The sequence below is a fragment of the Danio rerio genome, chromosome 3 (assembly GCF_049306965.1).
Source record: "Danio rerio strain Tuebingen ecotype United States chromosome 3, GRCz12tu, whole genome shotgun sequence".
Classification (NCBI taxonomy): domain Eukaryota; kingdom Metazoa; phylum Chordata; class Actinopteri; order Cypriniformes; family Danionidae; genus Danio; species Danio rerio.
In genome coordinates, this window is record NC_133178.1 from 45,534,275 (window position 1) to 45,548,291 (window position 14,017).

The following is a 14,017-nucleotide window of genomic DNA, read 5'->3' on the forward strand; positions in this document are numbered from 1 at the left end:
TCACAATTTATATATATATATATATATATATATATATATATATATATATATATATATATATATATATATCCATGTCTAATATCCGATGGCCAGAAAGTGATTAATTTTTTTATAAATTGTAAAAATATTGGTGTCTGTGACAACTAAAAAGTGGTCATAAACAAATATTTTCATAATTCAAATGAGTAGCAGCTTGGACCCAGAAACAGAATTCCATTCGTCACGACTTAAATGGATAATCAAGGGCTGCATCCAAAATTGCATACTTCCATACTGTATAGTGCGCTAAAAACAATATGCAAGCCGAGTAGTATGTGCAAATACATAGAATTCGAAAATCAGTATGCAAGAAGTACCCCGGTGACCTACTACCTCCGGCGAGATTCTGAAGTTTGCAAATTATGCGCTATCCCATCATGCCCTGCAGAAGAATTCATGGATGGGAGTGAAGTGATGCAAGTCTTGCGGGTAGGTCATGTGAAGAGGACAAAATGGCGGTTGTAGTATGTGTGTGTTCAATTCATACTACTACTGTACTTTTCTAACAGCCGAATAGTATGCTTAAATTCAAATGCAGTACCTACTTAGAAATCGGCTGTTTCGGACGCAGCCAAGGACTACAACTTAGTTACTTAGCTGGGGACTATTTTCTGGTGCTGCACAATATCATTGCACCTGCTGCAGACATGCTAGGGCAGCAAAGTTGCTTGATTATTGTAATAGATCCTAGACATATCAGCCTAGAAATAAGCAACTTTTCATTTTTTGCCAGTCTTACACAATGCAACTAGAAAACAGTCAAGCTTTAAATAGATTTTTTTTTGAGTAAGATGCTAATAGTGTATGATCTATGCTAAGCTAAGCTAAAAGTGCTACCACCAAACCTGGAGATCGACTGAATGAATACTAAAATGGTAAAGCTCAGCAGTTAAACTGTCGTTGAGCTGTAAAATGAAGCTACCCCCCCCCCCCCCACTCCTTAAAAAAGTGGTATGTTCCTATAACCACTGAAATGCAGGTGACATCAAGCCTTTGTGAATGTTCTGTTGCTAAAGCGCATCTTCTCCAGTAATCTGTAAGACTTTTAGAGTATTCCTCTATAAAATGTAGCGACTGGAGCATTTTGAAGCAGACATCTGAATGATTTTCTTATCACCACTGTTTTAATTTATCACTCTATTAAGTGTTTTGGCAAATATAATAGCACATTTCTCCCTAGACGCTCTGTGAAAACATGCCAATGATGCCAAATAGTACACCTACTTGATCTTGGACTGAGCCCGTTGACAATCAGTTCTTTATCCAAACATGTTGTCAAAATGAAAGAATGTATTTCTATGCTTAGAAATGTAATTTTTAAAGGGATACCATAGTTCCGTCTCTATCAGAGACCAAGCGCTTTTAGTTTTTTTAAATTTACACAAAAAAATCATATATTTTTATCACGTTTTATTTCTCTAGAATTATTTTTTGTACAAAAAAAGACCCATGAAGGAGCAAAATCCTATCATCAGACCTGTAGCGAGGTGTACTTTTATCAAGCATATTCAACAGAGTAATTGCTTTGCTGTGAAGAAAACAAAATGTTGAAAATGTAATGACCAGCGTGATGTAGATGGTATGCCTCATGTTTTGCACAGTGTATATATTTTTACGCAAATGTAGGCTATTTGTGCAACTGTAAATACTTTCTCTTTGTATATATATCTTTATTGTATATACAGCCTTTTATCATTAAATATTTCTGCATTTGAAACCATCAATGAATCATTGAGCCCTCCATACTTGCAGAACTGAATCCAAAGAAAGCTTTAAAACAATAAATAGACTTGACATTTCACCACTGATAATATTTTTTCTCAGAGGAAAGGCCTACAAAACGAGACGGAATACGTCTGAATTCCTTTTAATCAGCTGAAGAACTCAAACTCCAATATATCCAGACAGAATCAAGCCTTTAGTCACATCATGTCTTGATTCAGTTTGTTATATTCCTCTACTACATCATGATGAAAGCGTTTAGTACTTAAGCGTATGTCCAAGCCATAATTAAGTGTTGAATGTTCTTGAAGTTTAAACCAGTAGACTGGAGTTACCTTGTAGATTCCGAAGTTGACTTTCCTTTTGGTAAATAGTGAGCAATGAAAGATCACGACTGTACCTTTAAAAACAGGCATGCAGGGAATTCCATTGGGATCTTCCCTGTATAAAAAAGGTCAGGATGACATTTCCGAAACATTTCCAGGTGCCTCGGGTTGCGTAATGATTATAAAAGTGAAGATTCTTCTGCTGAGCTTCCTGTTCATTGCAGCTTGATTAGAGCTTCTGCCCTCAGAACCTTTTGCAAGTGGTGATGTGACTGCGGCATTTTGGGCACTTGTGAATCACGTCTTTGAGGGAATCCACGCAGAACGGGATTAGACAGCAGCCAGCAACACAACTACACAATAAACAAGAACACAAATATGTCACGTGTGATTCTTAATACAAATAGCATAGACTAGCACCAGGGTGCATATTACATGGAGGTTTGGAGGGGGGGGGTCTGGCCCTCCCTAATTAACACTTGATTTTACTGAAGGAATTAAAAACGATGTATGGGGGTATCTGCTCATTAATAATTACGAGATAGTTTGCTCTGATCTGTATCTTAAATAATATAAATAATTAAAATAATAGATAACTTCAATATAGATTTGACCACCCCTATAATGGTTCATACCATTGTGAATGCAAGTTTGCGCCAAAAATATGAATTTGTCGGTTTGAAACCAGCAAATCTAGAGCAGCAACAAACAGTGCAAGTATTCACAAAACATGTTTCTTGATGCATCGTTTGTATTTTATTATACTCTGGCTTGCACATAGAAGTTAAGCAAAAAAATACAAAATATGTTCAGTCTTTCATGGTCATCCCTTAATAGGTGCAGGAAAGCAAACATGTTACCATTTATTTAATATCTCAAATGTCATTGAGAACCACTCAATATCCCTCAAAACACTGAAAACATAATCTAAATAGTGTTTAAAAGGATATTTCACCCAAAAATAAAAATTCCCTCATGTGTTTAAGTCTCTTTCTTTAGTTGAACACAAAAGAAGATATTTTAAAGAATCCTGGTTGGGTTGCTGTCACCAATCGACTTCCATAAAAAGAAAACAATTTTATGGAAGTCCGTGGGTGCCAGCAACAAGCATTTTTCAAAACATCTTCCTTTGTGTTCAACAGAATAAGGAAACTCACATAGGTGTTGAACAAGGATGAATAAATGATGACCATTTTAAGTTTAGGGTCAACTATTTCTTTAATACAAATCATATATAGCAAAATGCTGCCCTCTAGAGTCACCTTTTTACTGTGCTACTGCATTGAACTAAGGAGACGTGGACACTGAGGTAAATAACGTTATTTTTATCGGCTATTTTAGCTTCGTTCAGCACTGAAACACTGATTAATCGCTGATTAATGTGAATCATACATTTCGGCAAGTCCATTTATATTTTTCAACAAACCTTCTGGTGTTAATTCATGTTAATTCATTGCTCTTAAAGGAGTTGTTCCCAAAAATGAAAATAATCCCATAATTTATTCACCTTTAAGCCAACCTTGATGTATATGACTTTCTTATTTTACAGTCAGCATAGTTTTAGCTTTTCCATGCTGAATATTGGATAGAGGTCCTTTTTTAAGTTTCTAAAAGCACATCAATTTAGAAGGAAACTAATGCATACGCCACAAGTGTGTTAAAGCATTGCATCGGTGTGTTTTGAGGCAAAATAAATCACTGACTTCAGAAGGCTGCCAAATGTGCATTCGTTCTTCAAAATATCTTTGTCTGAAATAAAGTCATTGAGGATGGCTTGAATATGAGTAAATATGGGATAATCTACATTTTTAGGTGAACTATTCATTTAATATTAAAATATTCAGTCAAGAGAAGTTATATATTTTATATAGATACAGTTGAAGTCAGAATTATTAGCCCACCCACCGACTAAAATTAAATTAAAATTGGCTAGAATAAAAATTTTAAATTAAAAAAAAAAAAACATTTTAAGGTCAAAATTATTAGCCCCTTTTAGCTATATTTTTTATCAAGAGTCTACAGAACAAACCATCATTTTACAATAACTTGCCTAATTACCCTAACCAGACTAGCCTAATTAAGCCTTTAAATGTCACTTTGAGCTGTATAGAAGTGTCTTGAAAAACATCTAGTCAAATATTGTTTACTGTCATCACGGCAAAGATTAAAAAAAAAAAAAAAAAAAAGTTATTAGAAATGATTTATCAAAACTTTATGATTAGAAATGTGTTGAAAAAAATCTACTCTCCGTAAACAGAAATTAGGGGGGGGGGGGGGGGGGTGGGGTGGGGGGGCTTATTGGCCTGATTGGCCTTATTTTTAAATGGAGATGTAGCCCCTCATGTCATACTGGATAATGCACTTCAGTGGGACTTTTAACATTAACAAAACTTAGAGATTAATTAATTCATATTATTACCATATAATATTTGACACAGCTATTAATTACAAATTATTTATAGTCGTTTATCAAAGCTATTTGCATGAAATGAACAGTCAGTCATGTGCTACTGAGGAAACACTAAAATAAATATTTAATGATTTCAGACCTCAAACCATATCAGATGGAAAACTGAAAGGACTGTTAGGGATGGAAATTTTAGAGAATCTCAACAATCCTATTCAGCATAGTTGACAATAAAGCACATAAAGGGCAGCTCACCCAAATATAATGGAGATGAAACACATAAGATAGGCCACACTGCCAACTTGGGTTGAGACATCTGTAGTTATAAACTGCTGACAGAATGGACACTGTGTTAGAGATGGTTGTGGAGGAAGTTGCCGAACATCCAAAATAACCTGCGGAGCTGAGAAAACAAACAAGCTTTCTGTGAGGAAGCTGCTTTGTATTTATGCAGCCATTTCTTATCTCAAAAAACATCAAACCTCACCACAATTTTAACCCTTGTGTGCTGCTGGGGACGTTTTCAACCACTGTAACCACTGGTGATGTTGAGTCTTAATTTGACCAAAACTTTCTCTGTATTTCAGCAAATGGAATGAGTTTTGGTGACAAATCTTATATTGACACATTTTGGTGTTCATGGCTGTTTTTGCTTTTGACTACCATTACAATGACACCATATCATTTTACATTCTTTATTGTTGGTAAAAAGCTGGTGGTTTTCCCTATTGAAGATTTTGTCATTTTTACTGTTGATCATCAGATAAAAAAAAATTCTTAGTTTCTGGCTTTTATGTGGAATTCTATGTGGTATAGTATGTGTGTGTGCTTGTGTGAGTTTGTGCACTTACTTTGTATGACTGAGAAAATCTAAATAAGCACCTCAGAACATAGTAGACATAGTAACACACGCACACTATAATTTTCTGCAATACTTCATAGAGCTCCATATAAAGTCCAGAAACTTTTTGCATGGGCCTATATGTAAAGGGTTAATGGTACCAACTGATGAAACAGTAAAAATATCAACAGTAAAATCTACAATTGATTTAAACAGGGAAAACGGCCAACAATCAAGAATGCATGATTATGATGTCATAGCTTTGCAATCAAAAAAATGTTATAATGGAAGTCAAAAACAGCCATGAACATAATGAAAGGGTAATACATTTAAACAATACACAAGGGTTGAAAATAAATGGGATTTGGCCTTGATGTCACAAAATGCCATTTTCGGTTTGTTTTGAACAATTTTCCGAAAGAAAAAAAATATTTTTTAAATTAGTCATTTTATATTGAGTAACATTACTAATATGTACCTAGACTGAAATTAATATTTTTTTTTACTATGTACTTATTGTGTAAATAAATACTATAGGTGGGCATAGATTATTTTTTAAAATATAGATTAATCTCACTGTAATCTTGGAATTAATCTAGATTAATATAGATTGAAATGGCTCATTGAATTCTGCCGAAGGCATTCAGAATATGCGTGCTACCCAAATATTGACTAAAAGTAAGTCTTTAAGAATGGGTTTCTCAAGCCAGGTGGCACATTAGACCAGGGGCTCATCTCCTGTTTTTAAAATGCACCACAAACTGATTGAGAAACTGTTCCACAATGATAATTGGTGATGAAAATAAATGATGTTTAATAAGATGTACTTGTGTTACAAACTGTTTATTCTGTTAAACATGAATTTTAAACTGTAGACAGCGATAAACTCCAAAAAGCTATTTTGAGTACCTTAATCCAACTAAATTCATAACTGAACTAAACAGAAATGGAATTGAGTTGTGGAATATGCAGATATTAGTGGCATTATTGAAGTAAACACCGCAATCAAACCATTACTGTCATGTAGGACTTTTGCCATATTTTCCGACAAGATCCACACACGCGGCTGTCAGTAAAGGACAACACACACACACACACACACCGCGAAATGCGGGAGTTTTTTCTTTCCATTCGGCGTGCGTTATTAAATTTCATAAAACTTTCACCAGTCCTTACTCCTTATTTGCATCTAATACCCCAGTTTGTCACGGTGGCATGAATAAAATGTTCATGAGTTAAAGTGAAACTGCCGAACTGCAGTTAAAGTCACCCAAACTCATACATGAAAGCACTTCATGCACCTTAATTATATTATTGTCTATTAAGGAAAATAACTAGATTACAGATGTCCATGTAAACGTATTCATTAGTGTTTTTGAAGTAAGTGAAAGATCCAGAAGGGCATTCTGCTGGTTTGATTTAGAAGGGCACTTTTTTTTGTCAGACAGCTCACCGGTTTGACTTTTTATTCACCATCATTCAATTTAAAAAGCCCCTGCTCCATTTTATTGGTATATGTTTTACTCGAACGCATAAACTCTACAGGTGCCTGATAGATAGATGTGTAGCTAACATTTATCAGATCCACTCTAGTGAAACGCATCCATGTTAGCACATTACGTTTGATGAGGTCATTTCAGAGTAGGAATACACACAGGTTCGAAGACTTGTTCTCACCCCCTATGTTACAATTCGGCCAGGTATACATCCACTCTAAAATATCAACAGGAAAGTCACCATAGCTTGCATAGAACAGACCAAGGTCCCAACTTAACTTTGAGAATAGATTAACAGCGATATTTTTAAATTGCTCGATAAGAGTCTCACGTTAACACAGCATGTTAACGTTGATAACAGCCCGCCACTAGTATATGTTTTTTCATTGTCCTAATGCTTAAATACTTGCATGCAATTGCATCTGTAGTTATTTTTTGTAATTACATGTATAATTACGCTGTTGACCATCCCTAACACCTTAACACACCCTTAAACTAACCCACACAACTAAACTTTTCCCTAGCCTTATTAATATACCATCCTAATAGCAACAGAAGTGTTCTGCCATGCATCATGAGCACATCAAGTACAATTTATTTTGATGTAACTACATAGTAGTTAAGTCCACCTAACATAAAGTGGAGCCTAATAATCTAAAGAAATGGAGAGAACATATGAAGAGTTCACATGCAAAAAGTGCCGGCTGACATTTCCATAGAAAATAAACATTTTTCTTAACCTCCTTTGTTCATGTTGAGATATTTCACTTTAAAGAAAAGGAAAAGGACTTTTTATGTGCCATAAAAGTGATATTACTGAACATACACACAGGAGCCTGATAAAAATGCTCACTTTAGAAGAAAATTTAGATGGCATTTAGAGGTTTTTGCATCTTAACTCTTCATATAAAGGGTTAGTTCACCCAACATTGAACATTTAACCAATTACTAACCTATGTAAGGTTTCTTTTTTCTGTTGAATTTAAAAGGCGATGTTTTAAAGAATGGTGGTTGCTGGCACCCATTGACTTACTTAGTAACATTTTCATACTATGGATTTCGATAGGTACTAGCACTCATTATTCTTTAAAATATCTTCTTTTGAGTTCAACCGAAGAAAAAATTCATAACGGTTTTAAAACCCATGTGAGAGAGAGTACAATTTACAATACTGAATACAAAATAAATCACTTTAAGAGTGCGCATCATATATTTATTACCATATAAACACTCTTACCTGGAAAATCAGGTGGTCTGTCAACAAATACAACACCAGATGATGATGTGTCTGAAATAATAATAATGATAATAATATTAACTATGCTTCCAAAAAACACAAAGATCAATTTCTAAATGTTTAAGCATAGTATAAAGCATGAGGTGTCATTTTACTTATTACAGTAGGCAAGCCATTCAATCGCTCTTGCTTTTGCTCCAGTTCAACCTTTTTCTCAGAGAGCTCTTTAAGCTTCTCATCAATTTTCTGAAGTTCCTCTCTCTCTTTGGAATACTCTGTTGGTTTAAAGATCTAATGTGAGTGACATCAGTTCACTAAAATAGGAAATTTACTGTAAAAACACACACATACATGCAACCATATGTGACCCAGGATGACAAAACTTATGTCATAGGGGTATATATTTGGCAATAGCTACAAATACATTGTATATGTCAAAATTATTATTATTTTATTATTATTATTTTCTTTTATGCCAGAAATTATTAGGATAAGTAAAAACTGTGTTCCATGGAGATATTTGTACATTTTTCTAGTGTATATAAAAAGTTTTTTTTTTACGCTCAGACTTTTAAACAGATGTATCTCAGCCAAATATTGTCCTATCCGAACAAACCACACATCAATGAAAAGCTTATTTATCCATTATGTGAAAATCTCAATACAAATGTAGTCCAGTGTCAATTATAACCAGAATTTTCCTCTTAAAAATCATTCCTAGATGTCTTTCACATTATATCTGGCTTCTGTTGTAAATCATTAAAAAGCAAACAATTATTTGGTTCGATCTGATCATACTGACGTTGCTCGTTTTGCCCGTTGTTTTTCTTGAACTGAATGAGCATGGCCAACACATTGCGTCTATCGGTGAATTGCTGTCTTTTAAGAGACAGAAGGTTGAGGTCTTCAAAGATGTTCGACAGCTGATCTTCAGATTGCTCAGGCATGTTGAGGGTTGAGATGACCGCTCACCTAAACATCCACAATTCTCAAACCATCATAAAGAGTCTTCTCTGAAAGAAATACAACACAGTTACGCAACAGAACTTCGCTTTAGGGCAGGAATGCAGGAGAATCAAGGCTTTTGTATTACAAATACCACTTTTAGTGTGTGATTATAATATGAATGAACAGTAAAAGCAGAAGTGGTTAAAATTGGATTAAAAACTTACCGATGCATACTGTAGCGTCCCATCAGTAGCTTTCCACATTCCAGTAATAAGGAAATATGTGCTTGGTTGTATACTGTAGCGAGGAACATGTTGGTAATATTTAAAGTATGTGGTTTACCTGTATTTTACTAAATGCAAGTAAGGCAACTGCTAATTCATGTCATGGTGAGGCTCTTAAATGGCACACATATAGGTTAAAAGCAGTTTTGGGCAAAATAAGAACAATGAAGGGAAATAAAAATGCACTTTAAAAAAAAATCAATCATGTTTTCACCATTTACAAGTGTAATATGTTATATACAATGGTTATATCAATATGAAAGCAACATGTAATTACTCAAATTATTTGAGGGCTTCATAAGACATCAAGTGAATAGATGTGGATGTACAGTGTGTATTATATTGATATTTAGTCTCATTGAAGTAGTCTATTCACACATTTGCATCGATGCAACCAGACACCCGAACTGTCACATTTGCATTTTGTGGGAAATATAAAAGGGGAATTTCGAAGAACATTGTCTAGAGTTAACAAAATAAGAGCTCATAAAAAATAAAGCACAAGCCTAGTCCATATGACTTGTATACTGTATATTCTGTATGAATGTGACAACTAAAAAGTTATTTTGCAGAAAAGCAAACCCCAAAAAGGATTATTTCAACCCAAAATTCATTTATTCATTCATTCATTTTCCTTTAGCTGAGTCTCTATTCAGAGGTCAATTTCAGGCCAATTTTATTTCATTCACTTATGGTGCATGTTAGAGCTCCAATATATCATTTCATCATCGATATTGCAATGTGTGAATCTGCAATAGTCACATCGCACATCTGGAATGTCAAACTGGGATTATAATTGACCAAAACAGTTTAGAGCATGTGATTTGTAAAGTCAAATCTAATAATGTGAAAGAATTTAATTTGGATGTATTTCTAGAGTTTGTTACTTTAATGAACATGAATTGCCTAATTATTTAATGAAATTAATTATTATTATTATTATATATAATAAAGCATAGATATTACAGGAATAAAAATAAGGACAAAATTATTAGCCCTTTAAGCTATATAAGCTGTCTACAGAACAAACCACTGTTATACAATAATTTGCCTAATTACCATATCCTGCCTAGTTAACCTAGTTAACTTTAAGCTGTCTAGAAGTGTCATGAAAAATATCTGGTAAAATATTATGTACTCTCATCATGACAAAGATAAAATAAATCAGTTATTAGAAACGAGTTATTAAAACTATTATGTTTAGAAATGTGTTCAGAAAATCTTCTCTCCGTTAAACAGAAATTGGGGAAAAAATAAACAAGCGGCCTAATAATTCAGAGGGGCTGATAATTCTGACTTCAACTGTTATACATATATATATATATATATACATATATATATATATATATATATATATATATATATATATATATATATATATATATATATATATATATATATATATATATATATATATAGCATAATTTTGTATGTTTTACGCTGCTTATTCCAATCAATATAAAATTAGAAATTATTTCCAAATAAAGTAATCTAATAAAATTATTTTTATATCCCAATATTTATTTTTTTCCAATAACAAGCAGCCCGGAAAAAAGCGCATGTCTTTGTACTCTGGGGGAAACCGGAGCACCCAAAAGAAACCCACGCGAACAAAGGAAGAACATGCAAACTCCACACAGAAATTCCAACTGGCCCAGCCAAGACTCAAACCAGCAACCTTCTTGCTGTGAGGTGACAATGCAAACCACCAAGCCACTGTGCCACCCAAAAATCAATTATCATTTACTTATTCTCGCATCCTTCCAAACTCATAAAACTGTTGTTTATTAAAAAAAAAATTACTTTGTCATTGTTTAAAGAGATTGTCTCTTCAGAAGACTTGTATTAAACAATTCAAATAAAAACAAACAAACAAACAAACAAACAAACAAACAAAAAAGCACACACATATTTCATTTAAGGGACAGAAATTTATCAGATTTCATTAAAAACTTGGTTTGTCCTCCAAAGATGATTAAAAGAACTAATGGTTTTAGAATGACACGATGACTAAAGTGTCTGTTTGGGGTGAACTGACCTTTTATAAAACATTTTGGGCCAAAACAAACAAAAAAACTATGCAACATTTTCTCTGTTTTGGAAATTGTCGTTGACATTTCTCTGCTATTTACAACTTTAGCCCAAAAACGTGGCAGCTGTTCATTTCTTCCTCAGTTTCTTTGAAAATGTCACTTCATCTCTGTTCCTGACCCCGTAGCTGAGGACAGAAGAAACACAATCATGCTTAACCACAAAAAAAGAAAAATACTTCCGCAATGCAAGATTTGGACTCACTCCTTCAGTTTTCTTCTGTCATCCTCTAATTTTTCCCCATTGAAAACTAGATGAAATGTCCTCCACACATATTTCCTGAAGAAAAAAGACAGACAAAAAATCGAAATAAAACAAACAAAAAATACAACATTTAACAAACAAAACGAATCTAAATAAATACAAATATAAATAAATACAAATATGATTAAATAAATACAACAAAAGTACAACAACAAAGGTCTGAAGTTATACTAACAGGAGCAAAAAAAATTTTTAGGCGTATTAAATGAGCCCATATTTTTTTAAAAATGTTTAAAAAAAAAATTAAGTATACGTACTAGCATGATATAGTCATGACTTAAATTCCTTAAAAATCTGAGTGAGGCAGATTACATTACTTCTGTAATATTCAAGCCCGCATGAGGTTTTCTCTAATTTACTTATTTTCACTGCCATGAAGAGTTCAGATGCAAAAACCTCTAAGTGCCATCTGAAATTTCCTTCTAATATTAGCATTTTTCTCAGGCTCCTATGTCTTGATTAAGTAATTTTAAATTTATGGCAAAGAATAGCTTATTTCCATCGATTATAACATGAAATCACTGAACATAAAGAGAAGAGACTGAGAAAAATGCTCATTGTAAAAGAAAATTCTAGATGGCACTTGGAGATTTTGCATCTGAACTCTTCATATTTTTCTCACGTCTCACCAGCTGACGTGCTTGACACCTCCTTCTCGCTGTTGCTTCAGCTCCATATATCTGCGAATGGCTTTCTTGAGATCCAGAACAGTTGCAGACTGCACAACCACAATAGCTGTGGAGAGATGGGCTCCAGTCAGAATCAATTAATAAATAACAACCATTTAAAAAAAAAACATGTCAAGAAACATATGCTGTTTCCCAGATCAAGATCTCATGGGTCACTGGGAATCTGGCAAAGACATATTAAATAAGAAAACTTACGCATGACTTCTCCATCCGCCTTACAAACCCGAACAGTCATAGCCTGGCCATATTCCAGAGCCACCTGAGAGTTTACCTCCTCCAGTGTGACCTGAAAAATTCAAAGGTTCAGAAATATAGGATTAATAATTAATGCATTCAAATAAACAGTTTATTTAGGACTGGTAAATTAAATGGTTGGTTCATGAAATCTGAGAGTTCCCTCATTCTCCCTAGACAGCAATGGTTTCCAATTTGTTCAAAGTCCTGAACAATACAAATTAATCATCATCAAAACAGATCATATGCCTACAGTGGCTCAATCAGAATATTATCAAGCTACGAGAATACATCTGTGTGCACATAAAACAAAAATAACTACTTTACTCAACAGTTTCTTCTCCTCAGTGTATTGCATGTGTTCACGAGTGGTGTGCACTTATGTACTGACTATGACTTCCTTAGTTTGAAACAATTCACAGACACATTTGAGGTAATAAGCAAGTCAGAGGTGCAACCAAACGCGGCACATAAATGTGAGCATTATACTGACACAGAGGAGAAGAAACTGTTGAAAAAAAATCTGTAGAATATAGAAGATTTTAAGCTGGAACTATTACCCTCTAGTATTTACAACTACATTATCAGCTATTCACAACCTGGACAAACAGCTCTGAGGAAGATTTTAAATATATTAAACTCAAAGTGATGGCGCTTCTTGACCACCATTATATAGATAACGTACATAGGAAAACATAGTTCTCAACTTAAAAAAAAAACGTATTTTCTGTTCTACTTAAGAACAGAATCTTGGGATGTCAATTAACCGAACATTTTAATATCTGGGTGAATTGTCCGTTTAAAACAGCCCCTTGACTGCATGTACACCTGAATGGGCAGGTCACACAGAAGCGGGTCCTGCACTATGAGAGCCAGCCCTTCTTCAAAGATGTCCAGAATTTCTGAGTGTGGAAGAGCCTCCTCGTCTTCTTCCTCTTCGTGCTCCTCTTTTATTTCATCTTCCACAGTTTTCTCCTCTAACTCTTTTTTGAGCTCGGTTTCGTCCTTTATTTCGTCCATTTTATCTTCAAACGTCTTGTTTTGAGGGTATAGAAATCCAAGACTTATAAAAAAGTCACTAAGCGTTAATAGTTAACATAACTACAATTTCGTAAAAAAACTGTACGCCTTTTGCAGAAGCTTATTGTATTAAAAATTGTAACTTTAACAATTTGAGCCGTTCCAGCATTTCTTTTTACATTTCATTTTTATAAACACGCTGTCGGAATATTTCAGTGATGCACCCGACTTTAGTTCCGCATAGGTTTTTTATGATTCACATTCTTTATTACAATAACAATCTTCTATTAAAATATTTTTTAATCAGCATTAATATATTCGTTGACATTTTCATATATATTTAAGTTTAATATATACAACAGAAACAGTGTTCATCCTTGTCTATATTTCGTTTTATGGCGAGCCAATAATACAGAGGC

The 14,017-nt window shown here is 33.9% G+C and overlaps 1 protein-coding gene across 1 annotated transcript; it reads right to left on the minus strand.

Annotated features, from left to right (window-relative positions):
- Nucleotides 1–11,211: 11,211 nt before the first annotated feature.
- Nucleotides 11,212–13,807, minus strand: snrnp25 (small nuclear ribonucleoprotein 25). Its single transcript, NM_001017690.1, has 5 exons — nt 13,407–13,807; nt 12,540–12,630; nt 12,285–12,390; nt 11,596–11,670; nt 11,212–11,518 (listed from the first exon to the last, which is right to left on the minus strand). Exons 1-5 carry the CDS (start codon nt 13,596–13,598, stop codon nt 11,461–11,463), a joined length of 522 nt encoding a protein of 173 aa, NP_001017690.1. The 5' UTR covers nt 13,599–13,807; the 3' UTR covers nt 11,212–11,460.
- Between the last annotated feature and the right edge of the window lie 210 nt (nt 13,808–14,017).